This window comes from Osmerus eperlanus, chromosome 19 (assembly GCF_963692335.1).
Source record: "Osmerus eperlanus chromosome 19, fOsmEpe2.1, whole genome shotgun sequence".
Taxonomy (NCBI): Eukaryota; Metazoa; Chordata; class Actinopteri; order Osmeriformes; family Osmeridae; genus Osmerus; species Osmerus eperlanus.
The window spans coordinates 9,875,153-9,903,137 of record NC_085036.1 but is presented as its reverse complement, the minus strand read 5'-3'; the positions used below and the strand labels follow the sequence as shown (position 1 = coordinate 9,903,137).

Sequence of the window (27,985 nt, the reverse complement as noted above, 5' to 3'; positions counted from 1 at the left end):
GTAATTAGACTCGTCTCATTTGAAGGTTGAGGTCAAAACGTAGCTCTAAAGTGCCCTCTAGTGGTCCTGCAGTTACATTACAGACACTTACACTACAAAGAGAAGAGACTTCTGATCTTCACGATCACCTTTATTTCACGTTGAGGAAAACGCTCTACACGTATATAAAAGTTCATTGTGTGGCTCAATTGAGAAATTCTAATTTGAATTTATAAGTCAACCCAAATGACATTTGACCTTCAACAGTTTAACAGGATGATTAACAAACTTCAAATGTAACATGAATGAAAATTTGAGGAGAAAAAAGAAAATAAACATTCCAGTGAAAGTGTAATGAAAACAAATGTTTAATGTACATAAAGACAATAAAAATAAACAGCTTCTAATATTTTTTTTAAAGATTACCCAAGACATGAGGAAAGGAATGGATATTCCAGCAGGAAGGCCTCAATGGGAAACATGGTGGAAGGCAGGAACAGAACAACTCGACAGGAGAACAGAAACACCGCCAGCCGTCTTCATGAAGACGTATCCATCTGAGGGGCTTCTGCACACACAAGGAGAGAAGTCAGTCACGCCAACCCCCTCACCAACACATACACACCTGTTAATACATGGACGTGACATGTTTATATCCTTAACGCATGCAAAGGAGGATTCTGGGGGGTTTCCGTACAGAATGGAGGAGGCCTCTCCCTCAGGAATGCAGTAAGGGAGTCAGGTGGCTGAGCGGTGAGGGAATCGGGCTAGTAATCCGAAGGTTGCCAGTTCGATTCCCGGTCAAGCCAACTGACGTTGTGTCCTTGGGCAAGGCACTTCACCCTACTTGCCTCGGGGAGAATGTCCCTGTACTTACTGTAAGTCGCTCTGGATAAGAGCGTCTGCTAAATGACTAAATGTAAATGTAAAATGTAAAGTGATTCTACTGCAGTAAAGCCAGATGAACAGAGACTTACGTGCTTCGTTGAACAGGAAGGAGTCCTGGTATTCCTTCATGTACTGGGAGGATCTCGACTCGTCCAGGAAGAGAGAGTAGACCCTCTTAATGTCTTCTACCTGCACCTCGGTGCCCTGAGACAAGCAACAACAACTCACTATAACGATGCAATTCTAATGGCAATGAGACAGGTGACCATCAATAGATCCTAGGTTTCTAGATTCAATTTCAAGTATCGGACCAATCTATTTAACCAGCTGTGAATCATTGTGTCTTTGAGGACAAGCTACTCATGGACAGAATGACAGCAGCTCAGGCTGTATGAAGTCATTCCTGTGGATAGTTGCTGCAGCTGAATTCCGGCCTCCAGTCTCACCCTGCGTTTGCGGCACACCAGGCCGGCCGTGCTGATGAGCTGGATGGCGTAGCGGAGAGACGTCTCCTGGCCGATGCGGGTCAAGACCGTGTGAGCCTCCTCGCTCAGCTCCACGTCCTCCTCCTCACACCTGCACACGGGAACCGGACACGAATGATCCCCCTCTGTCATGAGGTGGTGGAAATGGTGTGGTGGTGGTGGTGGTGGAGATGGTGTGGTGGTGGAGATGGTGTGGTGGTGGAGATGGTGTGGTGGTGGAGATGGTGTGGTGGTGGAGATGGTGTGGTGGTGGAGATGGTGTGGTGGTGGTGGTGGAGATGGTGTGGTGGTGGAGATGTTGTGGTGGTGGAGATGGTGTGGTGGAGATGGTGTGGTGGTGGTGGAGATGGTGTGTACTCCTCCAGTCTGGGGGAGGATGCTTACCGGATCTTGAGGATCTGCCGGGTCTCCTTCTCTGTGTAGGGGGAGGTGGCGATGATGAGCAGGCGGTCCAGCAGATCTATGGGGATCCCGTGGGGGCTCTGGTAGTTGGTGCCCCGGATACTGGGGGAGAACAGGGAGAGAGAGAGAGAGAGACAGAGACAGAGAGAGAGAGACACAGAGACAGAGACAGAGAGAGAGAGAGAGAGAGAGAGAGAGAGAGAGAGAGAGAGAGAGAGAGAGAGAGAGAGAGAGGTGAGAAAAAGGCGCTGGGAGCACAGAGAACGTTAGAGAGGGGAAGGATGCCGAGGCGGACCGTACCGGGTGATGCCTCTGTTGGTGGCCATGATGAGGACAGGGGACAGGTCACTTTCCAGGGCCCGGTTCAGATAGGAGAAGCACTCCATGTCCAGCATGTGCACCTCGTCAATGAACAGCACCTGGAGGCCCCGGGGAAAACCCCATTCAGTTCTACGGTAGGACGCTTTGAACATCCTATGGAGCAGGTCCGTAGAGGATCCTTCTCGAGGTACCTACCCCTGGAATGATCTCGGCCTTGCCTTCCTCCCTCCATTCGGAGACCTTGGCGTTGATCTGCTCCCGGACCTCAGACTTGATCTCTCCAGTGTCCCCGGAGAACAGGGCCAGGAAGCCCTGCGTGCGGCTGTTAATGACGTCGATCTCGTGGAGGGACACCGTGTGGACCACCTCCTTCCTCTTCTGCAGCTCCCCCTCTGGACACTGAACAAACTGCGTCTAAAGTCGCAAAAGGCGGGAGAAAGTTAGATTGAGGTGTGGCGTCACCGTGTCATGCAACACCCGCCCATTAGCAACCATTGTGTGAAACTGTCATTTTTAAGACCAGGATGCACCTGTGCTCCCATGGCATCGTAGTCCCTGGCTCTGGTGAAGGAGCGACCCAGCTTGCTGATCTTCCCAGTGGCTTTGTCTATGGTGATCACATCCCTGAGGAAGACCACACACAGTTAGACTTCTTCAGATAGACACATGTGACTCAGTGTTAGAATCCGGCACGGTAACCCCCATCTGCCTCCCAAAACTCACCCAGCCTGAACCCGCTCTTTAGTCAGGCTCTCGATCATCTTGCTTCCCAGGTCGTAGATGGTCTCCATCTCCGTGGTCTTCAGAGTCAGCTTGCCCACCTTGGCGCCCTGCCACACAAACACCAGGAGTTTGTACACAACCGACCAGAGAGGTAGCTACTTTACTGATGTGTGATGCGTCTAGCACATCCGCACAGTGGATTGAATTGCTTTTAAAACTCTGCCAAAGTATCCCACTCTTGTTATTAAACTGTCTCCAGTCTCTAGTCAACAGGGAGCAAAGCAAAGTTCGGGTAAGATATTAAATTGTTACCGCCACAAAATTAATTTCCTTTCACTCTGATAAGTATCTTTAATAAGCAGTCTGTTGCTAAATGAAAGTAACAAATTAGTATTTGATAGGCGGTTTTCTTCTTTTCATTAAGGGGTATCTGTGATGGATTATTAAAGCCCTCAGAAGTCCAAACCCATTAATCCAGCATCCCATTACTGAAGCGTACAGCCTTATGACTGGGATATGGAGGAGGGTGGCAGGCAGACTGAATAAAGACCAAGCTGAGTTGCAACCAACCGTCCCAGTGGCTGGCCTATCGATCTGGATCTCCACGACCTCACCCTCGATGATCTCAGTCTCCTCCCTGCAAGACGCACGTCATCGACATCAGGTCAGACGGGGCGGAGAAGAGAAGAGCGTGGACGTAAGCAGACGTTTGGAACACTCACTTGATCCTTACTCCCATGGCTTTTCTGAAGGCCTGGCTGAGGGCCTCCGTCTTGCTCATTTCCAGAGAGAAGATCTCACTCCCCGCCATCGCTGTGAAGGGCGTGTCAGGGCCGAGAGACTGGGCAATGCCTGGACGGAAAACCAACACGTACAGAATACATATCTCAATATAACAGTCACAGCCAGTGAATCAAAGGTAGAATCTTAGCTTGAAATACCCTAAGCTTATAACATAAGTGCCAGAAGACGGCAGATGTAATAATATGAGATATACCCATGGCAATGGCAGTTTTCCCAGTGCCAGGTTGGCCAGCGATCAGCACAGCCCTGCCAGCGATATGGCCATCTTTGATCATTTCCAGGATGAGTCCAGCCGCCCGCCGAGATGCCAGCTGGCCAACCATCCCCTGGGACACCTGCCAGGAGGGGGAGAGAGGGTGAAAAGTCGTTCAGTGGAGGTCAGACAAGTGGGGCATCACTGGCAGGTAGAGGAGATGTATGGAGGGTGCAGTTCAAGCTGGACAGAGTTTACCTGTCGAGGTTCCAATGCATCATCCAAACCAAGGCCGCGAATGTGCGAATGAGCACCTGAACAAAAATACAGGCAACACTGAAAATCACACATCACCTGAGAGCAAGACCAGCTCGGAAATTGAACAGCCAAAAACTCACAGTAGGAAGGGACAAAGATACATCTATGTGCGTTTGTAAAATTAGGGGGGAAATTATCACCACAAGAACGTACCAATTCTCTCAATCCTTGTAATGTCACGGACCTCTGGTACCTTCGTAGCCGCCATCTATTTGGTTGAATTGTTCGTTTAGTTAACAGTTTTACAATTACCCAGTCAAACACTAGGTTGCCATAGTGATAACGATAAGCTTCTACACTGACCAGCTACCCAAAACAAACAAACATTAAGCAAACTATCTATTATGCACCCCATTGAAATGTAATGTTCAGTCTAAGATCATAATATATACAAGTGATAAAACGCACACAAAATCTAGCAAAGACAGAACGGCTAACTACGTACAGGCACGCTAGCTCGTCTAGCATGCGCGTTAGCAATGTTGTTAGCCGGCTTTTCATTGATTGCGGTCTTTTTCACTTTTATGTTTCAACCTAAGTTTACACAAATTCAAAAATTTCAAGCGTTACTGTCAATTGTGTTTTACACTGAATCGCCAATGAATAAAACCATAGGTCATTTAGAAATATAATCATTTTACACCATGATTCATGCTACTGACCTGTGCTGCCATGTTTGAGAAAATGCGGCGCTAGTTTCAGCACAGGCGCAGTGTTAATGTGTCCGATGTGAAACACCAACCGTTGAGCAGCGTTCCCCCAAACAACTATGATTTACTGTAGCAGATGCAGCGAATTTAAATGTTGATTAAAAAGTACTGTTTATACTCTACATTTGTGTTTTTGAAGAGAACGAGAAAATGAAGTGGTAATAAAATGTGGCTATGGAATACCAATGATAGTGAGAGCGTGTGAAGTTGAGCAATTGTATGTCATTGGGAATAAATAGATAACAGGATGGAGGGAGTAGGATAGAAACTGAGAAAGATCATTTAAAAACAGCCTGCCCATCTAGCATGAACAGAAAGCATAAGGTGTGCGTAGTCACAGCGTCATATCAGCAGAGGTCGCCCTGATCAAACTTCTCTGTTCCTACGGACCCAACCACCCATGTGTGTGTGCTTTTCCTTCGTCAGTAGATGTCCTGTAATAATTTAACTTGTGCATAATCCTTTCTTTTCTTTTTTTTACATCATTTTATTGATATGAAATATAGTCATATATAAAACAAAGTGCAAACAATAGCATTTTTGTTTTTATTTCACATACTGATCTGTTTATCATTAGCAAGCATCTATTCCCAAATCAATCACAAAATGCATGTGCATAATAGCTTTTAATTTCCCTTACACATCTAACAGAATCATCATAATGTATTTGCCTAAACACTGTATACAAAGTATATATTTCCCACAATATAATCCCATGTCATCATTCTACAGTATGAGTGGCGATATAAAAGTTATGGTTGCACAAAAAACTGAATTACAGATTCACATTTCTCATTGTTATAGTATAGCATGTTTTTACAATTGGCAGATGGTAATGGCAGACTCATACCAGACCCAGAAACCTGGATAAACAGCTTCACTGAAAGAGGCACTGAAGCGGTGGATGAGGGTCATGGTTTCTCCTACGCTGTAGAAGGACAGGGTGCCTCCAGTGTGGTCCAGGAACACCCCGATACGAGAGGAGTAGGGCGCGTTGATCTCCATCTGGTCCTTGCTGTGGCGGGCCGAGTAGCTCGAGTCAGAGCAGAAGAGACTCCAGGACTTGCGGTTGTACCCAATTCGACAGCTGTCCCCATAGCCGGTCCTCTTGATGCCCTTGTAGGTGACACCGACGGAGGCCCCCTCTCCACTCCAATCCACCTCCCAGTAGTGGCAGCCTCCGGACAGGGGCTCCTTACACAGGACTTGGGGCAGACAGTCAAACCTGGCCGCACTGTCACTGTAGGACTGGGGGTCTCTCTTCAGGGCGGCCTTCCTGTTCCCTCTAGACAGATAAAGTTGTTGGTAGGCTGTGTTGGAGTCCAATGTCAGCGGACAGGCATCTGAGGAGAAGCAAAGCCATGTGATTTAGTTGTTTTCAGTACAGTAGCAAGGGAAGCTATCAATACACAAAGCCCATCGTGACTGAATGTGAATGATTAAGTTTCACCACTACCGATTATTAGTGAAAGGAGAGGACATCAAACCCATTTTAGTACCCTTTTATCACCAAGAGAAGTGGATATTCAAATGACTCATAAATACTCCATAAATAGTCCATAAATACTGTGGCAGTCATTCAAGTAACCAATGCCTCCTGGGGGTTTCACCATGTTAAGGGTTTAACAAGTAGCTCTGCAGGTGTGTACACCAGCATGCCAATGAAGCTCAGGGGTTAAAAGTCACCTGGCTTTCCTGATGTGCGCCTGCCCTCCACCTCACCAGGTCACAGTCGGTTGGACCGGTAACCACGGCTAGAGCGAGCAGGTTTAGTATCTGGAATGCCAGAGGTGTCAGAGACTGCTTGTGACTTTCACAAACAGAACTTTACTTATATTATGCTCTTTATGCATTCACAGTGTTCCTATGTTTGTTTTTCAACATTGCTTGCTCTGGTCAAAGGCTCTGAAGACATGTTTTTTTCACACAACTGTATGAGACTATGAGATATTTCTTTGTTTTGTGTTTGTTGTTGTTTTCCCCAATTGTGTTGCTGAAAGTTATTTTAGACAGATTAGACAGTTATTCGGCATATGTAATAACACATACTGTAACTCTTACTACACCCTTAACACAAATCTACTCCTATGCATGATAGTCAACCTGTGGGTTCTATGAGCATGCTCGATACAAACCTTGTATTTATGGAATGTAGTGAGACTACTCCCTTTCCAAACAGTTTCTATTAACACTGAGTGCCAGCTACTGTTTCAAAACATTACCTTACTGGTCCAACAATGTCACTGATTTAGCTGACATAACAGATTTTCAAATATATTAGTAAACCGCATGGGCTAAAGAATAAACCTCATGAGAATTAGATGTCTGTGATTGTAAGGGAGAGTACAGTACTATCCTGTTCTGTTTGAACATAGACAAACCACTGTGTGAAATTCAGACTCACATTTCATGAAGTCCTCTCTGCTCTTGGGTTCCTTGGTTGGCGTTCTGTACATCATGTCAACCTCAGCAGTTTCAGCTATGAAGATGGAAAATATGACGCACAAAAATCAATGATGGTACAAACAAAACATTGCATGGAGGGAAATACTTATGGTCTCTTCCAATAATTGTGTGTATTTAAAATGTAACATAATGTAAACTTGGCTGGTAGATTGAGGTGTGACTTGTAACTTTTGTGTTCACGGATATCCTACGGAAATCCTGCATTGAAGCCTATCATTGTGTTAAACTGCCTGGTGTTTGGCATTCTAAGAATTGTCCGCTAAAATAAACATGAGAACCACTTGAGCTATTATGTGACCCCGAAATGCCCTCAAGGTGCACAGGCCACTTAACTAAACAAACTGAATTCCAGATGGTCATATTTTTTATGCAATGCAGAGTACAAAAGAAAAGCACTACTGCTCAAATACCCATGTGCTTTCTTCAAATGTTGGTACCCATAACCTAATTCAAAATCTTTCTTATTGGGAAACACACTAAAATATTGTGAGCTTATCTGTGGGTTAGTATTCTGGACTACGGCTGTTCAAACAGTCTTGACTTTAAAAGTAGGAGGTTAGAGATTTTGGGGGATTCTCACCTTTTATTGATTGTTTTCTTTTGGCATCATCCAGCTGGCAGAAAGGCATTTTGTTCACTGAAAAAAATGGTGGTCAGGCAGTGGTTAAGCATACATGTCAACACTGAGAATGTGATCATTTCCGTAGCTGCATATTCCTGACTCAAATACTCTGTCAGTGACTCACCGGTCTGAGCTACTTTGACCAGCTCGTCATTGCTGAACTCGTGAAGGTGCTGCTTCATCTCAGAGACAGCCTTGCTCACAGGCCCAAAGGAGAAGTAGGGGTTCACCGTGACGGAGGGCAGCTCCTCGGCCTCGTTCTGGGCAATCAACATGTGGTAGCTCTGCAACCCGAGAAGGGAACAGCACAGATGAGAGCCCGAATCGATTTTTTGTTGAGTATTTCACTTTGATTTATAACGGTGTCACGGATGGTGGAAGCTTCTAGTCCGCTGCTTAGTTACCTGGATGAAGTGGATGTGGTCTTCAGTGCGGGAGAGCTGGGTGATCTCGTTGTCTCTCCTTTTCAGGTCTTCGATCTCGTGGTTCAGACGGTCCATGTGGCCCTCGGCGTTGTTCAGCGCTGCCCTCTTATTGGAGGAGATCAGCTTGATCATCTCCTGCTGCATCCTCTCGATGGAGCGCAGCATGTCCCCGAACAGCTTCTCACACTCTTTCATGGCCATCTGGGCTGAGGTCTGGAGGAGAAACACACACACATTAGAATGTTGTTACACTTCTGCTTTGCATACTGGATGCGTCGCATCACAAACAATGGCATGATTGATAGGGAGTTTGAGGGAAATTGTCGGTATGATCAACTCATCATTTGAGTGGATTGACCAATAGGAGTGTTCTGAACCTTGAGTGAGTCCACTGCATGTTTCAGTTCCTCCATCTGCTTGAGCCTATCATGGATCTTCTCCTGGATCTCAGCCTGAGTGGCTCCCAACCGTTGCTATGGAGAGAATAAAAGTTAGAGGATGTCAATAACATTTATTTGACTGGTTAAAAAAAATGGGCACTGAAGCTTTTCTTTGACTGTAATATTACTTAATACCTCATTTGTTCATGTGCTAGGGGGCACTAGCACCACATGATACAGTGACAGTAACCTGCACAAACATCATGACCAATCAGTAAACTGACACTGAACAAGAGCTGTGAATAGACAAGTTGCAACACTTCAACCGTCGTCTGATTACTCTGACATGGGCAGATCACCTGACGGTTTGAGGGATTGTTTTAGGGGCTCGGCTCACACACCCTTATACTCATTCATTATGACCTGACACAAAACTACAGGTTGAATACCCAGAGTAAACAAAGAACTGCAAGGACCAAATAGCCCTAATCAGCTGACCAAAAGAAACAAGGCCTATGTACTGTTATAAAGTTGTCCTATCACTGCATGATAAGAATGATAGAATCCTCAGTACTTTCCATCATTAATCCTCATGAAGTAAGGTACACATATATTTACCTGTTCGTCTGACCTCTCCTGTTCTGCAGAGACCATGTCATGACCTTTGTGCTCCTTAACCGTGCACAGCACACAGATGCACATCTGGTCGGTGCGGCAGAACAGCTCCAGGCCCTTCTGGTGCTGGGGACAGATCTGCCTGTCCAGGTGGCCGATCTCATCCACCAGCTTGTGCCTCTTGAAGGTGGCTGACTCAAAGTGGGGCTTCAGGTGCTTCTCACAGTAGGAGGCCAGGCACATCAGACAGGACTTGATGGCCTTGTGCTTCTTGCCGACACAAATATCACAGCCCACGTCCTGGGGTCCCGCAAGCTGGTAGTCCGGGGATGGAGGAGGGGGAGGGAAGGACTCGGTGGTCCGGGTTGTGCCGGTGCGTCGGGATCCCCCGATCCGTCGCGGGGTGGGCCTCTTGTTGTAGGTGACCCTGCACTCGGGGCAGTTGTAGGATCCTGAGTGATCCGCATGGTCCCAGTAGGTCTTGAGGCAGATGGTGCAGAATATGTGTCCACATGGAATGGACACTGGATCCCTGAGGTACTCTTTACACAGGTAGCAGCTCTCCTGGTCAGACGACATGAGTGGACTTTGCGGTTGAATTCTCTGATACGGCAAAGAATAGTTGAGACACTTTGAATGGCTGTCAGGTGTGTCAGCTCTGGGACTAACTGAGCCACAGGTGCTACGGAAACATGTTTTATAGGGTAAACAGGGTGGGAGGCCAAACTGGTTGAGCAGAAACTGGTTAAGCAGAAGGCGGGGCCAGGTGAGGACCTAGCTACCAACAGCATCAGTCAGGGGGCAGGGATTACAAATAAAGGAAAGAATGAATGACATGTGTGTTGTTTCTTTTTGTTACCTCATGAGGATGAGAAAGACACTGTAGATCAGTCTGATCAACAATTCAATCAGAAAGACACCACCACAACCCATTGATGTCAATAGTTGTTCAAGTGGAGATGCAAGACCACACCATACATCACACCCTGTCTAAACCAAGAAGCAAACGGAAAGGGGTGTTAGAGAGACTTCCAAATGGGTGGAATGAATGGGGGCGTAGTGGAATTTATGAGAATGTGTTTGACTGGTGACAGTTCCTGGTGGATTGCAGCCAGCCTGGTCAGGGCATGGCCTCTGATGGGGGAGGGGGGGTTCTGTGATGGATGCCCACTCAAACCCCGGCTCACGTTGACCTTTCAGCACAGGGAGGTAAAGTTGGCCTGCAAATCAAAGAGAGGAGACTAAAACATCTTTCTTAGAGGACTTGTCTTCAGAATGACTTTGTGGCTTGCTGTTAAAACAATCTGTTTTGACTGACATAAATTATAGCTACTTTGTCACTATGTATTCCACACACTTTTTACACATACAACACATTTTTAGACCCACAGGGTAGTAAATACTATACCATGTTGTGATCAACACAGTTTGATTTGTGCTGTTCTACACATACCTTTCGGAAGCTGGCATTTGTTCTTGTTTGTTGAAACAGTTGGTTTTGGCATCGTTAACTCTGGTGTAGTTTCAGTCATCCTGCCATCTAGCCGAGAGTCGTTAATTATCAACCAGATGTTTCCATTTGAATTCATTAACATTTCACACTAATTTCTTCTCCCCTCCTCAACCCTGATTTGCAATGTTTGTGTTCTCCTCTTTCGTTGATTAGTGAAGTGATTATATTTTGAATAAAACCCATCCTAGTCAAATACAAAATCTCCACAAAAAAGTAGAAAACAAACCCTTTAAAACATTTAATCACAGTTTATAGGCACATCCTCACATGAGGGCTGGCTGTCAGATCTGGAGTTCCAGGGTTGCTTAAATGATGGCTGGAATGTGACCAGGCCAGATTGGCCAGATAACAAGAGGGTCAAGGGGGGCTGTTTAAAAAAAAATGGTGATGTGTGAGAGAGCACGGCAGGGCTATGCTAGTCTGCATGCCAATCTTATAGTGTCTGTAAGCCATCAAACACAAGAACTCTAACTGACATGACTGTAATCTTTAAGACTGGAAATGCAATCTTGCTGGATGGTGCTGTGGGTGTGGGTACAAGTCTGACATGGCATGACACTTCTGTACATTTGACCTGAATTGCTCCCAGGGATTTACAAAGGAGGCAAAATGTTGTGCCTTGTAATTGATTGGGGTTGACGAGATCAATAACACGTGATGTCAAAATCAGCTTCAGTTGTCATTCCACATCAGTATTATTCATGTTTTATGTACTTGGTTGCTAGTTGACCTGTCAAATTAGTATCGACTCAGATTCAACTTGTTTAACCCAATGGTGAACTTTGATTCTATAAAAGCTTTGTGCACACAATACAACTATTTTATAGAGGCAGGTTTCTTTGCTTTTTACTGGGGCTATTTCAAGACTGTAGTGGTATGCTTGTTAGTTCTGTGGTGAGTGACATCATCTGGCTGTTAATACATTGCTATCCAACCCACCTGACAGACTCTGCTTCATTTCAACACCTTAACATGCTTAACAGATGACACACCGGAAGGCTGTGATTGACAGATCCCCTGCCTGTTTATCTAACAAATAGGTTTTAAAAGAGATGCAGCTGACAATTACATATTGCAGGCTCCATCAAGAAACTGATTTAAATGCAGGTTTGCAAAATAAATGTATGCTGTATTTAAAACGTGTCAGTCTTTTCAAAAACTGTCCCCTTTCCCTCTTGCTGTAGGTTGTGTCCAATCTGTTCACTTTCGTCTGGCCTTTGTCCAGACTCCTCCTGTCGACGCTGTGTATCTGCCAGCATTAACAAAGGTAACCATTGTTCCACTGCAACACTTGTAAATACCTTGTCTCCATGTTCAGACCAATCACACAGTATGAGCTGGGTCCTTGACTCCTACAGTCAGTCATTTGTATTCCCTCTCTCTTCAAAACATTGAATGAAAACCTGGTTGCCCCTCACTACACCTGACGCAAAAACTCTGCTTGACTTTAATGAATGTTGACCTTTAACTGATTGGAATTATGAGGTTTTTGTCTGTGCGCTCATATAAAATTTGAGTTCAGTATAGATGTGATATAATTATAAAACACATAAGCCAGCTAGCCAATGCAATAACATTCGAGGGATGGACATTGTTCTTGTGCTGTCATAAAAATTGATTATACTGGAATTTGAAAGTTTACTTTGTTGATGTTTCTGAACCCGGTCTACTGTACTGCTGTGTCATCACCTTAACAACAAGGTTTCTTGGGTAGAACATTTACATTTAGTCATTTAGCAGACGCTCTTATCCAGAGCGACTTACAGTAAGTACAGGGACATTCTCCCCGAGGCAAGTAGGGTGAAGTGCCTTGCCCAAGGACACAATGTTATTTTGCACGGCCGGGAATCGAACCAACAACCTTCTGATTAATAGCCAGACTCCCTAACCGTTCAGCCATCTGGTAGAAAAGACATAAGTGTGTGTATGTGTGGAATTGATCCAGCCCGGGACCCACCTCTGCTCTCTCACAGGTAGTTAATCAGTAAGCACACTGTGCATTTAACACAGGAGGCCTTCCTGGTATCTAATCAACATAAAAAGAGGAAGGAAAGAGAAACTGGCTTATCTAGAAACCTGACCAAATATGGGCTGAGGCGAAACTCTATGAAGTGAAGTAAGACGTGCAATGACAGAGGGGCTGTATACCTTTTGTGCAACCCATGCCTGTGTTTCTTCAGCCCTGTGATTGGCTAGATTGAATGATCACAATGCATTGAGGCTGATTGATCAAGAGCCTGAAAGTCATCATCTCACCCAAGGCGTTTGTCCTCACTTTGATTACCGGGAATCTCTTCCTCTGAGAATTTTAGACAGTATTTGATAGATAAGAATGGAAACAGGAATGTACAGTGGTGAGACAGAATATAACATGCCTGTCTTGACATGTATGCAACTTTACTTGTAATGATGAACACATGAAAATATGTCAAGCATCAGGTAAGTATAGTACAGTAGATGAACAGGAAGGTTTAGTACAGTAGATGAACAGGAAGGTTTTCTTGGCTACCCCTAAAATGAATTCGTCCATGAACTATTACACACACATCTTATCTACAGATACTTCATACACCTGTAAAGCAACCAGACTGGTTCAACTGGATGTAGTTTAAATACATACAACCCATGACCTTAACTCAAACTGACACACACCTGTGCGTTCAGACATCTACCGGTGTGTCAACGTTTTTTTTCTTTTTTCTATGCAACGTCTGTTTGAAATATTTCCTGGTCAAGGGAAGTTTTTTGTCTGAGTGTCTGTTTGTTTAGGAGGTGGACTACAGCCCTCCACCTTCTCTTTTATGAGAATCAACCTGTGTCTAGTCCACTGGATAAAATGTTCAAATAGCATTTTGTTTGTTTTTCTACTGAGAGGCCTGGGTTGTCCTCTGACAACATTCTACAACACCATCAGGTAAACACTGACTGAGAGATCTCTGACTGGAAATCCCATAGATTTTCTTCGACTTGTGCCTTCTACAATTCATTCATTCTTCAAGGCTCAGCCTATCCCCTTTTTTCCCTCCTTTCTGCCCGCCCCCTCCCTCTCCCTCTCTCTTAAGTCTCCGGCAGCCTTTGCTCGATCTGTTTATCTCAACTGGGCTGAGCTCCGAATACTCCCAGCACAAGGGGAGGGCCTTGCCTGCTTTCAATCAATAACCTCTGGAATTCAGAAATACTCGTAGGTCCTGTCTCTGTCAGACTGTGACACACTCTTGTGGAGGGCGGGCTCCATAACGCACTGGAAGTTACCTCTGACTCTCTCTGGTTTCGCAGGTCTGTTTGAGTGTGTTTGTGTGACGATGGCTGAGCCCATGTCTCCGGATTACTTCAGCTGCCCTCTGTGTGTTGGCTTGCTAAGGGACCCCGTGGCTATTCCCTGTGGCCACAGCTTCTGTATGGACTGCATCAGTGGCTACTGGAATGAGGCTGACTACACGGGAATTTACATCTGCCCTCAATGCAAGATCACCTTCACCCAAAGGCCTGTGCTGAGACCCAACACCATGCTGACTCAGGTGGCTGAAAAGATCAAGAAGACGGGCCTTAACCAGGCCAACACGTCCCCAGGAAACAGCTTCGCCGGCCCAGCTGACGTGCCCTGTGACTTCTGCTCTGGGAAAAAGCTCAAGGCTGTCAAGTCCTGTCTGAACTGCCTGGCTTCCTACTGCGAGAAGCACCTGAAGCCCCACTACGAGTCAGCCACCTTCAAGAGGCACAAGCTGGTGGATGAGCTGGGAAACCTGGACCGGAAGATCTGCCCTCAGCACCAGAAGTCCCTGGAGCTGTTCTGTCGTACAGACCAGATGTGCATCTGTGCCATCTGCACAGTCAGCGAGCATAGGGGCCATGATATTGTCTCAGCTGAGGCGGAGAGGAGTGAGAAACAGGTAAGAGGCAATCAGCCTTCCTCTCTCAGTATCAGGCTACGCTGTACAAATGCACCTGCTCAGTGTGACCCGAATAGAATGAAAAACAACAGCTTACATTGTAGTCATTGCAAAACATGAACAGGTTTGAAATTGTGTCTGTCATTCTGTCAGAAACTGAGCAAAGAACTCCGAAATACAGTTTGACAGAAACTATTATACTCTGTCACTTTAGGAGGTGTGTTCCACTGTTCCAGTTTCAAAGGTTAACTGACTAATGGTTTATGGAAAGGCATATCCAGAACTACATTTCTCTTTGTCACTGAGAACATCACTCGGGAGTTAGTCAGAAGGGAGGTATGGGTAGGGAGGATAGGTTGGGAGAGGTGGATCTTTTGATGGAGGAATGTGAGTGAAAGCAGACGTGTAGTATTCCCAACCCCCATCCGTGCACTATCACCAAAGTTTGTACTTTGACCCAGCCTTCCAATGCTATCAGACACTCTTGAAGGCATGTACAGCCAAAACAATTACAGCACTCTGATTAGACCTGGGGTCTGCTGAAGGAATGTGTTCATAATCAGTGATGAAAACTCCCCTAAGCTTGTGGTGTCACAGCTGTGCACGGCGGTGGAGGAAGACAGACACCAAAGAAACTTCCACCGAAACTACACAGCCTCTATTCTCCTAGACTGGACCCCTCCTGTGGGAGGGACTGCAGGCGATACTAGTGATACTGGAAATATGCATTGGTGGGTCAAGGCCCTAAGCACTTCACCTGGTAACAAACCAACGTATATAAACATGGACTTTGTCACGGTGACTATGCACTGCACAGTAGTCTGCGGATTCAAAAACATTTACGCGGGCAAGAAACAAACCTGTAATGGATGTTGCAGAGATTTCTCAAGAACATTTGCATCAAGCATGTCCGATAATTGTATGACCTCATCTTAAATAGAAACTAAGCTGTCCAAGCTTAGTTTACAAAGCTACAGTAATAATTCAAGCTTTTTTGTTGTTTACTAAACGGAGAGTCTGGTTCCTCTCATCCCTGGATTTACAACCTGAGTCTCCCATGGCTGACTGCTTCTCTCTCACACTCCACTCCCTCCCTCCTTCTCTCTCCCCCCTCCCCAGATTCCCAACATTCCTCAAGCTTATCTTGAAGAATGGATCGGTGGGCTTCAGTAAAGGCTGAATTAGAAACCCCTCACAGCTTTCTATAGGCCAGGGCATGTGCACCTTGAAACATCTCTTTAGAAGTCAGGCAGCGGTAGTTTCACATTCCTTGCATGGTCCAGATTCCATCAACCCTATTTTCCCTCCTTCTGAGATCAAGTCGCCCTTTATTAAGTAGATCCTCAGAACTGGGTTTATTAGAAACAAATCTTAATTACTCAAAAATGCAATGCAAAAGATGTGAAGCTCATTACTTTCTGGAAGCAGAACGCATATGATATCTACTAGTATATGTGAAATGTATAATCCATGCATGCAGTTAAATGTCCTTGTTCAGTTTTATTACCTATATATAACTAGATGTGAAGTCGCAGAGACACTGTTTCCACGGATAATCCCTTAGATAACACTACACTACATACTAAATGGAAGTTGAGAGCATTCAGCACACTAATAAATGTGATTTCACAAGCATGAAATGGATTTCATGAACTCAAAGCATGAATGCTGCTAAATTTGAAATGCTGATTACCATTTAAACAATTACTGTTCATATCACCAGAAACTCCTGGGGGTGTCTCAAGCTGAGATCAGGCAGAAATGTCAAGAAAGGGTGAAGGAGCTGGAGGAGTTAAGGACCGCAGTGGACTCATTAAAGGTAAGAACGAATTATCGCAACGCAAAAATCTATATATAATATTTCTTTAATCACCTACTGTAAGATGATCTAACATGTTAGTGAATGCAGGAATTGTGTATTTCATTTACTGAACAAAACTTTGTTTCGAGACTGTGAAAGTGTTTCCATGAAACACTAAAAAGTCTTCTAGAATCATCTAGATCATAGATACAAAAAAAAAAATATTTTGTCTTGTAACATCCCTATCTACATAACGTACCAGAATGACTACTTATGAAAGTTCTTTGATTGGATTACTATTTTATCTCTATTTCGTACAGAACTCAGCTAAGAGAGCCATGGCAGAGAGCGAGAAGATGTTTGAGGAAATGATACGTTCCATAGAGAGAATGAGGTCTGAGGTCACTAAGCTCATTGGCATCAATGAGAAGGCTGCGTTTAACCAGGCCGATGGCTTGGTCGAGAGGCTGGAGCAAGAGATTGATGAACTGAAGAAAAAGGAGATTGGCCTCAAACAGCTATACAGCACTGATGACCACATCCACTTCCTGCAGGTGAGAATTCCAGCAGAAAATCCCCAAAGACTTAACACATTCAATCTCTGCTCTAGCAAGGGGGAGATTTATTTTAAAACGCTTTTAATGCTTCTCCAGGAAACATGACGCAACACCATTATTCACCCTAATGGGAGTAATTCTGCTGGTTGCTAGTGGAGCAGGCTCGTCTGATAACAGTTATCTTTTCTTCTCAGAATTTCAACTATCTTTGCACTCCCACTGATGATGGATTCATACCCAGAGTAACGGTGAACCCAGATTTCTCCTTTGGCGCAGCCAGGAAAGCCGTGGCTGAGATCAAAGAACGTCTGGAGGAGCTCGGCAGGGAGGAGCTACTGAAGATCTCCAAATCAGGTTAGGACCACACTGTACTAACAGCAGAAGACATGGAGAGCTGTTGTTGGTTACAAAGAACGTTGAGTTCAGGTTGGTTGCTTACCTTACCGTGCCTCTTTTACCCTGACAGTAAATGAGGTTCCTGTTTATACAACGGAAACTCGATCCAGAGAGAAAAGTAGCAGAGGTAAGTCAGTTGTCACCATATAGAATATAAATCAAATCGAAATTAATGATGCCACAATGCATTTGATTTATTTTTTATTTTTTATCACAATACTAAATGTATGCTGTCTTTTGACTGAGACATAACAGAAAATCTTTTTAACTCTAGTGAAAGAAATAACAGTGGACAGTGCTCCTCCTGCGGAGCCCAGAACCAGAGCAGACTTTCTGAAGTGTAAGTATCTCCTAAATGTGTCCCAGTTCTTCTCACCTCAATCAGTTCAATCAAATGCGTTATCCACGTGGGAGGTGTCTGATGGTAAGCCTGTCTAATTCACCCTCACTCCTAGACTTCTGCCAGCTAAGACTGGATCCTGCCACAGCCTACAAGGAGCTGCACCTGTCAGACAGCAACAGAAAGGTGATCAGAACCAGGGACCTGCAATCCTACAGCGACACCCATGAGAGATTTGATAGCTTCGCCCAGGTCCTGTGTCGTGAAGCGCTGTCCGGAGGTCGCTTCTACTGGGAGATAGAGTGGAGTGGGGAGTTCTCAATGGGAGTGGCCTACAAAGGCATCAGCCGCAAAGGCAAAGGCTCTCTGTGCCTGCTGGGCTACAATGATAAGTCTTGGAGTCTTCTGTGCTCTGACTCAGGATACTCAGCCTGGCATAACAGGGTGGATAAGGCCATCCATGCCCCCCACTCTCCCAGGATAGGAGTCTACCTTGACCATGGTGCAGGGGTGCTGTCTTTCTTCAGTATAGGCAACAACATGACCCTTCTTCACAGATTTGAGACCAGCTTTGTTGAGCCTCTCTATCCGGGCTTTGGCGTTGGAACCTCGGTTAAGATCTGCCAACTGAAATGAACATTTATATGCGCCTCTGATTTATTAATGAAAACATTAAGAAAACAATAAAAAATATATACAATTGTTTTCCATGCTGTTATTTGATCTAATTGTTCATACTTCATTGTAAACTCTGTCCTACAAGACTTATTCAATGAATGTTCTACCTATAAGTGAGTGTGGAATATTATTTTTTGTGTGTTTTTTTCCCTTAATCCATTATCATGTTCCCTTTATTATGCTCTGTGCAAACTGTCCTATTTATCTAGTCAATACAAAGACCAGTGTGGTTTTACAGGATATCTGTTTGCTCATTGTGATAACAAAAATACTCTTTAATAGTTTTCAATAAAGAATGTATTAAAATATATGTGTGCTTCTTTTGAATTTATGTGTTTTGATTACATTCTGTACACATTACACACCATGGTTAATTGTCTAATTACATAATCTACAGTGTATCCCTTACATATGCAGTATCTATGGTTTATAGTCAAAGCAAATTACTGAAGAAATTCTAAATTTTGTATTTACATTGTGTTTGTTATCCCAGCTGCTAAATCAAATTAGGCATTTTCCATGACATGAATATTGATATGATTAGTTATGTAATAAATTAAAGACTTCAGGGTGATGACCCGATTATGTCACATTACTAGGAGAAGATTTTCCACATTTCAGTAACGGTTTTCAGTCTTCACTAAAATCAACAAATTGTCACACTCCTGCAGGCATTAGGCATCCATCTAAACAAATTTGCCTCAGAACTAGTGTTCAGGGCTTCCTGTTTACAAAAGTAGGCTAATGAATCTGCATACATAGTAATCAAGACAGTAATAAAAAGATCATTAAAACACCTTGTGAATCGATTCAGTAATATTGTCCAATGGACAATAATATTGCAAGCTTTATTGTCTTGCCCTCACTAACTAAACTTTGTATATAGTGCACTCTACTGGTAGAGTTTAAAATCATATATTATCCCATATAAGTTTATTTAAGCACATTGAATATCTATGATATGTCCATCACAACATTAAAAGCAGACCATTTGGTATCGAATATTGTCTACCCGCCCTCCTAATCATTCTCCACTATTGAAACTAATTTGCAAATGGGCGGTGCTTTGTTATTTGAGTGATGTTGTGTGCGTCCAATTAAACAGGTTTTCACCATGGAAACCAAGACGAACGTCAAGTTTACACACGCACATAAACCCATCTAGCAATCTAGCAAAGCAGGGAAAATATTTACTTTGCGCTTTCAACAAGCTAGCAAAGGCTATTCAAACTTATGCAAATCCAAATGTATGTAAATATATAACTAATTCGCAGCGCTAAACTACAGTCCTGCTAGCTACACTTTAGCTAGCTAGCGTTGAGACGGTACTCGTCTAGAGAGTACAAACTACAGCTACTGTAGCTAAGACAAGCTACAGACAGTAGGCTACGCTAAGGAACCTGCTAGCTAGCTACATCCATAAACACGCATGTTTATCCACACAAAATAAATCAGCAACGTGACAATGTTCAAGGCGAAAATTATTGTAATTGGGCCGAGTGAGGTAAAAAAACAAACTTTTTTTGTGTGTTGTTATATTCAGTTTAGGGCTATTGTGCATAGGCTGTCTATCTTGTCTAACCTATGTATGAATGTCGCTTGGGCTTGCTATTTGCATTCAATTGCCATTGCTTTTATGGCATGTTCTTTTGATTACGTGTCACTTTTATATTTATTCAATTAATGCATCAGATGTGTGATGTGTTTCAGAGTGGAAAAACGGTATTGTCCAACTTCCTTTCGGACACAGTGGAGACCATTGGTGGAGAGTATAATCCCACTCAGGGGGTCAGGTACGTAGCTACCTTTTTAAAATGGAAACGTTGGCTCTTTAAAATGGAAACGTTGGCTCAATAACTAGATTATTTTAGCTACATTCTGTCAGTTTGGGTCTACTGGGATGTGATATTATGGATGTATCTGTGCCACCATCCCATGTCTCTAGGATCCTGGAATTTGAATCACAAAATGAAGGCAGTGACAAATACTCCAGCTGTGAGGTGGAACTCTGGGACTGTGCTGGCGATTTCAGGTAAGGAGACGCAAACCTACATTCATGTTTCATTCATGTTTAATTCGCAATTTAGTGCTCTCTGCTAACTTGTTTATTTTATTAGGTTTGAATCCTGCTGGCCAGCTTTGATGAAAGACGCCAATGGTGTGATCATCGTGTTTAATCCAGATGTGCCAAACCACTTAAAAGAGGTAGAGACATGGTATTCGATGTTCATTGCCTCTCAGGGGTTGCAGGACAACCAGTGTCTTCTGATGGCTCACCACAAGCCTGGCAGTGGCGCAGATAACATACCACTAGGTCAGCAGTTAACTCTTTAACTTCTAAATGGACCATCAACTGTTTGGTTACTGTATCATTAGTAATCTACATGCTTGTTTTTGTTCCTGTGTAGCCTCAAATTTAAACAGGATAACACTCATTCACTCTAACCTGGAAGAGGAGCCAGAGGACGTGAGGCAAGGCTTCCGAAAATACTTAGAAGACGTCGTCCATACGTTGTCAGAGAGCAGAGAACAAGAGGAGATGTCAATCATTACCTAATGTTGTGGCCATATATGTAACACTGTATGTAAGCCTCAATTCTCCCATTAGCTGGTCTTGGAAATCTAAAGAATTTCAAAACTAATAACTACTAACAGGATTGGCATTGATCAGTTGGGTATTAGGTAATTTTTGTACCTCTTTTTAGGGTGGAATTTGCAACTTAAAAGCAAACATGACAGTGAATACACTACTTGTATAATGAATATGTTAATTTATTCTAATAAATTATCAAAACAAAATTACACAAAGCTGTACTTAAACAATAGACATTTATTCATTGAATCCATAGTTCGGAGCTGGAAGTTGAGAGCATACAACACTCAGCAGAGCAAAAAGTGACATGACAGTTCATGATTCAAACATCGTATCCAATGAGACCTCCCTTCCCGATGATTTCTCCGATGTAGAACCACATCAGTACTTCAGTGGCAACCAGTCCATTCCTCACAGCATCCTGTGAAATAATAAAGTGTTGGTTAATGCTTGGCTTAAATTCCTCACAGTTAGGACATGCCTTAAATATCCATGTCTCTTTACAATCACAGATATGGGTGATAGTATAGCACCCTCAGACTGTCCACTGAGATCTGATATTACAATATGCATAACAAGACGACCATAAACTTGAAGTATATGTGCTTTATGTTCTCACTTTAACCGTGGTTTGTCCTAGGCGTCCAGACTGGAAGCCCTTGACCATGTTCGAAAGCCCACTGATGGCCTTGGGAATCTCGGCAGGGGAAGGGGGCACCAGCTCCACACGGGCGTAATACCAGAAGGTCGCTAGCCTGGGTTTTGAGTATGTGACAGCGGCTGAAACAGAAAACAGAAGTACCGAAATAATTACTGGTCATAAACTTTAGCACCAAATACGCTCTCTAACCACATTTTAAGTAGTCAATTCCAGACAGGCAGTAATTGATGAAAAGCAGGGCAATGGTGACCTGACAGGCTGCTGCTCGCGCTAGCTTAGCGTTAGCTAGCTTGCTAACTCATGCTAATAACTACGTTGCCAACGTACATAAGTTAGCTGACTATACACAGGCTTTAATATAGCTAGCTTGCAAAATGCTATGAAAATATATCGCCTATATGCTTATCTAAATTAATGACTACGGTGGCGGATAACGTTGACAGGCTAGCTAACGCTAGCTAATTCATAGCGCCTGCTTCTTCATAGAGATGTGCGTCTCTGAAATAACACACAAGGCCAAGCGAGCCACTGACAGGTAGTTAGCTAATGTGCATGCTGTATTTCACTGACACAACCCTTTTTCTTGTCAGGAAAACTTACCGCCGACCAATGTTGGTACTTTGGCCACCAATTTCTGCACAGCTTGTGCCATTTTGGAGTAGTTTCCCTGCTTCTCGTCAACTGTTTCGCTGCGAATGTCACCTCCAGCTAAGAAGGACCCTACCGTGTAGCTGTTTAAACGACTGCCTGAACAGAATATTAGCATTGGCTCTTGGTTGCCTTTACGTAATAATGTAACCACCCCCTAGCACAGGTGCAACGTGTTTTTTTTTTACCAAGGGTTTACATTGTAACATAACTTTGATTTCCTTTGCCAGATATAACTGCTTTGAATATGTCAAGCATGGTAGAAAGCATAGGTCTACTGTTTAATTTAATGTAATTTAATAACGACAATCTTTACCATTGTGAATCCAGTGAAATATGTCCTTTTTATTTTCACAGATGTAGAAAGCATTGTTAAGGCCTACAATTTACATGAATATTTTACCAATACATGTATACATTCTTCTTTAAAAACATTAAATTACTTGGAAACTAATAGCATAGCATTTTATTTTCATATCTGGTCATTGATATTTTGTGGTGTGTCTTTCTTGTAAATCCACCAGACAACTCATGCAGACCTCATATACAGTACTGTACAAACCAGGGTGAGTTTTTAGCTCAAGTGATATGTAGACAAGAAGACTTTTATAACCTAGGTTAATACTGTTTGGCTTGCTTTGAGTTAGTGGCTCTGTCCTATGGTCTTGTGGGTGAGTCGTCAAGGTGTGAACTATCTGCTACAGGAATGATAACTCTTCAGCTTCTTCCTTCTGTAGAGATAAAATCCACATAATATCATAGAAATAATGCAGAAATGTATCAACGGCAATGAAAATAAACGTTTTTTTATTTTAACTGAGAGCCATGCTCCTCAGTTTCTGCTTCAGTGGTCTTCTGGATATTTTTTGTCCTGCTGCTGTCATTCTTTTCCATAACCAAGAGAGAGAGGACATTTCCTCCCTCTTTCACTAGCATAATCACATCTTCTATGTATTTATCTTCCATTCCTTGTCCGTTAACTTCAATAACCAAATCTCCCTCCTTTAGTCCTGCTCTATGGCCAGAGCCCCCTAGACCCACCTGCAAGAGAAGAGGAAACATTTTCATCTAGCAAGAGGAGTTAAACATCTTCCTGTCTTAATGCAACATCCTTTAGTTTGCCAAACAATAGCCCCTATATCTGCTCTACCTGGCTTATAAAGGTCCCTGGAGTCTGCGGGACACAACCCAAGTTGAAGCCGAAGCCTAAAGGCCCTTTCTGGAGGACACAGAGTCGTTGACTGGGCACTGATGGAACGTCCTCTGGTGCTTCTACTCCTACTGTTATGGGGGGCACCATTTTGTTTTCTTCATTTTCCTTAGGATCACTCCCACAGAAAACAAGAGGAGATAGACCCAGCTGAAGGAGAGAACAACGTTTAAGAGTTCATTAGATACACTAATCAATTACTGTAAACGATAACTCTGTGTTTCAGGGGTGTACAATCCTTCTGTTATAATTGATTTCACCCACATGTGTGTAAAAGTGGAGCCCCTGGGCAGTAATACAGGTGAGGGTGACAACCTGGCCACTCTGCCTCACTCTGTCCACAATGTCTCCATGCTCCAAGGACTCCACAGGATCCCTGTTGACCTCCAACAGAATGTCCCCCTCCTGCAAGCCTGCCTTCTCTGCTGGGCTGTCTCTGTCCAGCCCACGCATAACATGAACTACAGATGGAAACAGGATCACATTCACAGTTGTCTTGTGACCCCAGAGTTTTGTTTGTGACAGTTTGTTACAGAGCTTGCACACATGTGTATCTCACCTATTTTTCCTGATGGTGTTTTCTCTTGTCTGAGGAGGAAGCCGTAACCCTTAGGCCCAAGCACTAGGTGGAGTCTCCGGGGTGTGTGAGGCAGGTTGTGGGCACCGACCATGGCAGGTAGAATGGGCATCCGCCTGCGGACATAGCTCTTCTCGCTCTCATTGTCAATGACCAGGATGGTCATGTGATCCTTGCACTTCATCACCTGCACATATACACTTGTTTTACAATCAAAAGACCAGCTTCATAATGGGTGGATAACCCATCAATGCAGGGGGCAGTGCCTAACCTACCATCTTGCTAAGTGCAGAGTGGGTGAGCTCAGATACGTTTGCTCCGTTCATCCATACCAGGTGGTCTCCCTGAAACATTCCTGCTTTGTGAGCAGAACTCCCACTTAGGAGGTTAACCGTAAACCTTCCTTTCTGCCCTAAAGGGTGGTCACATAACTGAAAGTTAACAAGTAACAGAGTAATACTATACCACAAAGACGTCTCAGGGTGTTACTGTCAGATCTTACCCATATAAACGTACATGGTCCTTACAATGTCTACTGTCTCACCTTCCACAGGTACAAAGTTGATGCCCAGGCCAGTGGCAGTATCTCTGGTGATGTGGCACATCCGTGGCTGCTGGCAGCCCTCCCCTCTGTGATTTCTTGCCAGGGACCGGAGGTCAAATCCCTGTGACACAGCCTGGTCATACTCCTCTCCATCCATCACCAACAGACACAGATGGTTCCCACTCAGCAGTATCCTCCTGGCCACCTGACCCCCAAACAGAGAGACAGGAAGACTCAGTTCATAGGTGAATGTATTTGTTGACAAACATCATTGTATAGCATGTTTGTGTCGTTCTCACTTCCACGTGAGGGATGTCATCCACGAAGCTTTCGTTGACCTCCAGAAGCCGATCTCCGTCCCTCAGGCCACTCCGCTCCGCCACCCCCCATGCCGTCACCTTTCTGATCACATGACCACAGCGTCCCCTCTCCAGACGCAGATGGAAGCCGAAGGACTCGCCTTCTTGACGCTTGAGCGCACATAGGCGTGGCATGGGTGCTGAAACTGATTCTAGGGGGGAAAATAGGAACTGTGTTTTCACTGAGTGTCTGCTAGGTCGTTCCTTCAGAATACCTAGGAAGAAGAATGTTCTGGAATGAGTAACAGGTGTTTCTCTTGTAGGTCACCTGTATCATCTGAGATCATCAGTGCTGGGTTGTCTATTCCCTCTTTGGGATTGAAAGTGAATGTCCTGCATAAAAAAAAAACATTAAAAGGGGTTCCCACATCAAAAGGGTATCGACATGAACATATAACCTGTTATGTAGGCATATATATAATAGTGCAGTCTGGGCTGTAATCATCTGTACACATGAGGGCTTATCTCGTGCTTGAGCCCAAAGTCTTGAAGTTGTCAAGAAAAAATGTCAAACGTCAATCAGCTCAGCCACTGTTTATTGCCAAGAAACAGAACATGCACCACAATGATCCTTTTTATTTAATCAGTCCACAATTAGCACACAAGAAGGTATTGAAACAATACTTCAGAAAAGGTTTAGTATGCTAATTAACACATGCTCAGACCAAGTACTGTAACCTAGCTGTCACATTGTTTTGATCACATTATTGGGAATGACCAGCCGTTTATTAGGCAGTCTTTACTTACATTTCCAGCATCAAGTCAACCCAACTCAATATTTTACACAGTAAGGAAATTCATTGGCCTAATAATGTTGCAAATTACAAGACAAAGATTTTCAGAATGTGTAATGACAGTTGAAAGAAGACTTACTTGGTTAGCTCGATGACCTTCAGCAACCCTTGGAAAACAAAAATAGATTAGGGTTAGCCGTCTCATTGTATTAGTCATTGATTGGGCAGTGGGAACTGCTGAAGTAAATGTTGATTGTAACTTCCTTCAAAACTAACATGTTGACTCTAAGTCCATATCAAGTTTCAAACTAATTGACCCATTAAAAAGACACCCTGTATATTCACATCACGTCTACAACAGCTTTATCCAGAACAGCTCTCAGCATCTTTTGCCTACATTTCTTGCAACTCATTAACACGTCTTAATTACTTCTTCGAAAAAGTGCAACTGAATAACAAACCTTAGAACTTATTCTTTACAATTGCATGAGGGTCATGTGTCCTCTAAAGCTGTCTCCTCAATGCTTTGAAACTGCTGTGCTCCGTGCACTTCAAATTCCATGACTGTTGACCCTAGTTATCAGACGAGGCACGATAAGGCAGCGCTGATTATTGTGATTGTCTCCTCACCTACCTTTAGTCCTCCAAGTCACAGGTCATTGAAAATAGTTTTTATGTAAACCTCCTCACAACAAGAGCAGTGGGAGTCTGTGGAGATGTGTGTAAGTGACTGATGTAAGTGACTGTACAAGCTAGTCATGCATAACCAGGGCCAGAACAATCTGTCAACTCCATCACCTGTTTTTCACTGAGGGAATGATGCAGGCTTCCCCTTCCAACCCAACCTAATCTATTTGTCTTTTAGTGGGGTTTCCCATCCCATCCCGTTGTATTAGATGATAAATACAATAGTAAAATATTTGTATTCCTCTTCTGTGCTGAACTTAACAAAGGTTAGTGTCAGTTAGAGTGTTGTTGGAAATAAACTGTTAATATTTCAAACAATGATGCCATAGAAGCAGGATGTGTGACAACATAGAAGTAACCTTGCCCTGAGGATTCTGATGCGAGAGAGAGAGAGAGAGGTCACATCACATCACCTCCCTCCACCACAATCTTTTTAGTTCTGTTATTAGGGCTGTTTTTTTTTCCCTCCATAAAAATCCACTCTTGGTGGATGAGGTCGTAAAGCAGATTTTCCAGTCACCATTGTGACCCCAGAATGTTCCTTGTACTAGGAAACCCTGGCATCACACACTCCCAAATGATTTAGTCTCATGAGTTTAGAGATCTTACTGTCATTAGAGTCTAGCTAACCCACTAGCCTTAATGGGTACTAACACTTACAGTATGATTGCGTTATTCACTCATTCTCAAAAAACACTGCAGTAGAAATGTAAATCAGCCTCTGGCACACAACATTGAGTAATATCGACAGGTTGAATCTACACATACGTAAACATAACTTAATGCACCATAATCGTCACCATAAACAAAGTGGTAATCGTTACAGTGTTAGTGGGAACAATGAGGGAAACATTTGATTCAATCTGAGAGATAAACAGACGATGAGAAATGAAGGACAATGGATGCAAAAAAGGTGAGAGGACAGTAAGAGATGGTTCTGTACCTGTAGTTTGTATCATGTTGAGTCCCTCCCCAAGTCTGTCAGCAGTGAAGTGAACAAATAAATCAAATGTTTTATCCTTTCCCTCAGTCCTGCTAGCCACCATGACTCCACCCCCCCACTTACTTAAGAGACACTGCTAGGATTAATGTTTAATCTGTGTGTGTGTCCCACCTACTCACCTATCCGTCCTGATGTTATTCATGCATCCGACCACATCATAAAACCTTACAACCTTACATCACAACGTTTCCATGCTGGAAACTTCTAGTGGGTCTGAATGCACCAGCTAGAAGAACATGACCAGATTTGTGGGGTTTAAGTATCAGGGAAAGCTTCTTCTTATCTCTCTGTATGTGTGTGTTCGTGTGTGTGTTCGTGTGTGTGTGTTTTCATAGAAACAGAGAGGGAAAGTTTTATCCAAGGCTGCTGTCAGGCTGTATCAACTGTGAAGGTCACCCAGACTGAACAGTACCCAGTTGAGAACACTACAGAGCACAGGCCGTCACAGAACACAAAGATTCCC

At 43.7% G+C, this 27,985-nt stretch overlaps 6 protein-coding genes across 7 annotated transcripts; 2 read left to right on the top strand and 4 right to left on the bottom strand.

The window, feature by feature from the left end:
• Positions 1-323: 323 nt before the first annotated feature.
• ruvbl2 (RuvB-like AAA ATPase 2) lies at positions 324-4,882 on the bottom strand. The gene is made up of 14 exons (XM_062486370.1): positions 4,776-4,882; positions 4,267-4,321; positions 4,054-4,109; positions 3,796-3,937; positions 3,521-3,650; positions 3,369-3,435; positions 2,799-2,905; positions 2,606-2,699; positions 2,271-2,489; positions 2,055-2,173; positions 1,737-1,856; positions 1,314-1,443; positions 957-1,071; positions 324-547 (listed from the first exon to the last, which is right to left on the bottom strand). Exons 1-14 carry the CDS (start codon positions 4,785-4,787, stop codon positions 519-521), a joined length of 1,395 nt encoding a protein of 464 aa, XP_062342354.1. The 5' UTR covers positions 4,788-4,882; the 3' UTR covers positions 324-518.
• Positions 4,883-5,509: 627 nt separating this feature from the next.
• ftr83 (finTRIM family, member 83) lies at positions 5,510-10,166 on the bottom strand. Of its 2 annotated transcripts, XM_062486367.1 has the most exons (8): positions 9,335-10,166; positions 8,714-8,809; positions 8,316-8,549; positions 8,036-8,195; positions 7,870-7,926; positions 7,228-7,302; positions 6,510-6,599; positions 6,028-6,166 (listed from the first exon to the last, which is right to left on the bottom strand). In XM_062486367.1, the coding sequence occupies exons 1-7, from the start codon at positions 9,908-9,910 to the stop codon at positions 6,550-6,552; spliced, it is 1,248 nt and encodes a 415-aa protein (XP_062342351.1). In that variant the 5' UTR covers positions 9,911-10,166; the 3' UTR covers positions 6,028-6,166; positions 6,510-6,549. The 2 variants fall into 2 exon arrangements, with proteins under 2 accessions (XP_062342350.1, XP_062342351.1); XM_062486366.1 differs by lacking the exon at positions 6,510-6,599 and having other exon boundaries at positions 5,510-6,166; positions 9,335-10,163.
• Positions 10,167-13,923: 3,757 nt separating this feature from the next.
• On the top strand, positions 13,924-18,823 carry ftr82 (finTRIM family, member 82). The gene is made up of 7 exons (XM_062486368.1): positions 13,924-14,734; positions 16,458-16,553; positions 16,856-17,089; positions 17,287-17,446; positions 17,559-17,615; positions 17,763-17,828; positions 17,944-18,823. Exons 1-7 carry the CDS (start codon positions 14,147-14,149, stop codon positions 18,462-18,464), a joined length of 1,722 nt encoding a protein of 573 aa, XP_062342352.1. The 5' UTR covers positions 13,924-14,146; the 3' UTR covers positions 18,465-18,823.
• An 826-nt stretch (positions 18,824-19,649) lies between these two features.
• ift22 (intraflagellar transport 22 homolog (Chlamydomonas)) lies at positions 19,650-21,508 on the top strand. The gene is made up of 5 exons (XM_062485795.1): positions 19,650-20,010; positions 20,217-20,299; positions 20,452-20,538; positions 20,624-20,820; positions 20,915-21,508. The coding sequence occupies exons 1-5, from the start codon at positions 19,972-19,974 to the stop codon at positions 21,061-21,063; spliced, it is 555 nt and encodes a 184-aa protein (XP_062341779.1). The 5' UTR covers positions 19,650-19,971; the 3' UTR covers positions 21,064-21,508.
• Positions 21,322-22,517, bottom strand: atp5l (ATP synthase, H+ transporting, mitochondrial F0 complex, subunit g). Its single transcript, XM_062485796.1, has 3 exons — positions 22,361-22,517; positions 21,719-21,879; positions 21,322-21,520 (listed from the first exon to the last, which is right to left on the bottom strand). Exons 1-3 carry the CDS (start codon positions 22,410-22,412, stop codon positions 21,422-21,424), a joined length of 312 nt encoding a protein of 103 aa, XP_062341780.1. The 5' UTR covers positions 22,413-22,517; the 3' UTR covers positions 21,322-21,421.
• A 216-nt stretch (positions 22,518-22,733) lies between these two features.
• nherf4b (NHERF family PDZ scaffold protein 4b) lies at positions 22,734-27,560 on the bottom strand. The gene is made up of 10 exons (XM_062485794.1): positions 27,463-27,560; positions 25,972-25,999; positions 25,367-25,431; positions 25,039-25,250; positions 24,740-24,944; positions 24,471-24,607; positions 24,178-24,382; positions 23,883-24,079; positions 23,559-23,768; positions 22,734-23,449 (listed from the first exon to the last, which is right to left on the bottom strand). The coding sequence occupies exons 1-10, from the start codon at positions 27,476-27,478 to the stop codon at positions 23,216-23,218; spliced, it is 1,509 nt and encodes a 502-aa protein (XP_062341778.1). The 5' UTR covers positions 27,479-27,560; the 3' UTR covers positions 22,734-23,215.
• Between the last annotated feature and the right edge of the window lie 425 nt (positions 27,561-27,985).

What these genes read in the sequence shown, in the direction of transcription:
- ruvbl2 (XM_062486370.1), bottom strand. An exon ending in GCCATGGGAGTAAGGATCAA is followed by an intron (nt 3,436 to 3,520) that starts GTGAGTGTTCCA and finishes TGCGTCTTGCAG; the next exon opens with GGAGGAGACTGAGATCATCG. An exon ending in TGGTGTGCCGCAAACGCAGG is followed by an intron (nt 1,072 to 1,313) that starts GTGAGACTGGAG and finishes TGCTTGTCTCAG; the next exon opens with GGCACCGAGGTGCAGGTAGA.
- ftr83 (XM_062486366.1), bottom strand. Translation starts at nt 9,910, where the DNA reads ATGTCGTCTGACCAGGAGAGCTGCTACCTGTGTAAAGAGTACCTCAGG. An exon ending in ATGCAGTGGACTCACTCAAG is followed by an intron (nt 8,550 to 8,713) that starts GTTCAGAACACT and finishes TTTCTCCTCCAG; the next exon opens with ACCTCAGCCCAGATGGCCAT. An exon ending in CAGAGAGGACTTCATGAAAT is followed by an intron (nt 6,167 to 7,227) that starts GTGAGTCTGAAT and finishes GCTTCTCCTCAG; the next exon opens with ATGCCTGTCCGCTGACATTG.
- ftr82 (XM_062486368.1), top strand. Translation starts at nt 14,147, where the DNA reads ATGGCTGAGCCCATGTCTCCGGATTACTTCAGCTGCCCTCTGTGTGTT. An exon ending in ACTGAAGATCTCCAAATCAG is followed by an intron (nt 17,447 to 17,558) that starts GTTAGGACCACA and finishes TTACCCTGACAG; the next exon opens with TAAATGAGGTTCCTGTTTAT. An exon ending in CAGAGCAGACTTTCTGAAGT is followed by an intron (nt 17,829 to 17,943) that starts GTAAGTATCTCC and finishes CCTCACTCCTAG; the next exon opens with ACTTCTGCCAGCTAAGACTG.
- ift22 (XM_062485795.1), top strand. Translation starts at nt 19,972, where the DNA reads ATGTTCAAGGCGAAAATTATTGTAATTGGGCCGAGTGAG. An exon ending in TTGTAATTGGGCCGAGTGAG is followed by an intron (nt 20,011 to 20,216) that starts GTAAAAAAACAA and finishes GATGTGTTTCAG; the next exon opens with AGTGGAAAAACGGTATTGTC. An exon ending in CGCAGATAACATACCACTAG is followed by an intron (nt 20,821 to 20,914) that starts GTCAGCAGTTAA and finishes GTTCCTGTGTAG; the next exon opens with CCTCAAATTTAAACAGGATA.
- atp5l (XM_062485796.1), bottom strand. Translation starts at nt 22,412, where the DNA reads ATGGCACAAGCTGTGCAGAAATTGGTGGCCAAAGTACCAACATTGGTC. An exon ending in AGTACCAACATTGGTCGGCG is followed by an intron (nt 21,880 to 22,360) that starts GTAAGTTTTCCT and finishes TTTCTGTTTCAG; the next exon opens with CCGCTGTCACATACTCAAAA. An exon ending in TAGGACAAACCACGGTTAAA is followed by an intron (nt 21,521 to 21,718) that starts GTGAGAACATAA and finishes ATTATTTCACAG; the next exon opens with GATGCTGTGAGGAATGGACT.
- nherf4b (XM_062485794.1), bottom strand. An exon ending in ATGACATCCCTCACGTGGAA is followed by an intron (nt 24,945 to 25,038) that starts GTGAGAACGACA and finishes TTTGGGGGTCAG; the next exon opens with GTGGCCAGGAGGATACTGCT. An exon ending in GGCTCCACTTTTACACACAT is followed by an intron (nt 23,769 to 23,882) that starts GTGGGTGAAATC and finishes TCTCTCCTTCAG; the next exon opens with CTGGGTCTATCTCCTCTTGT.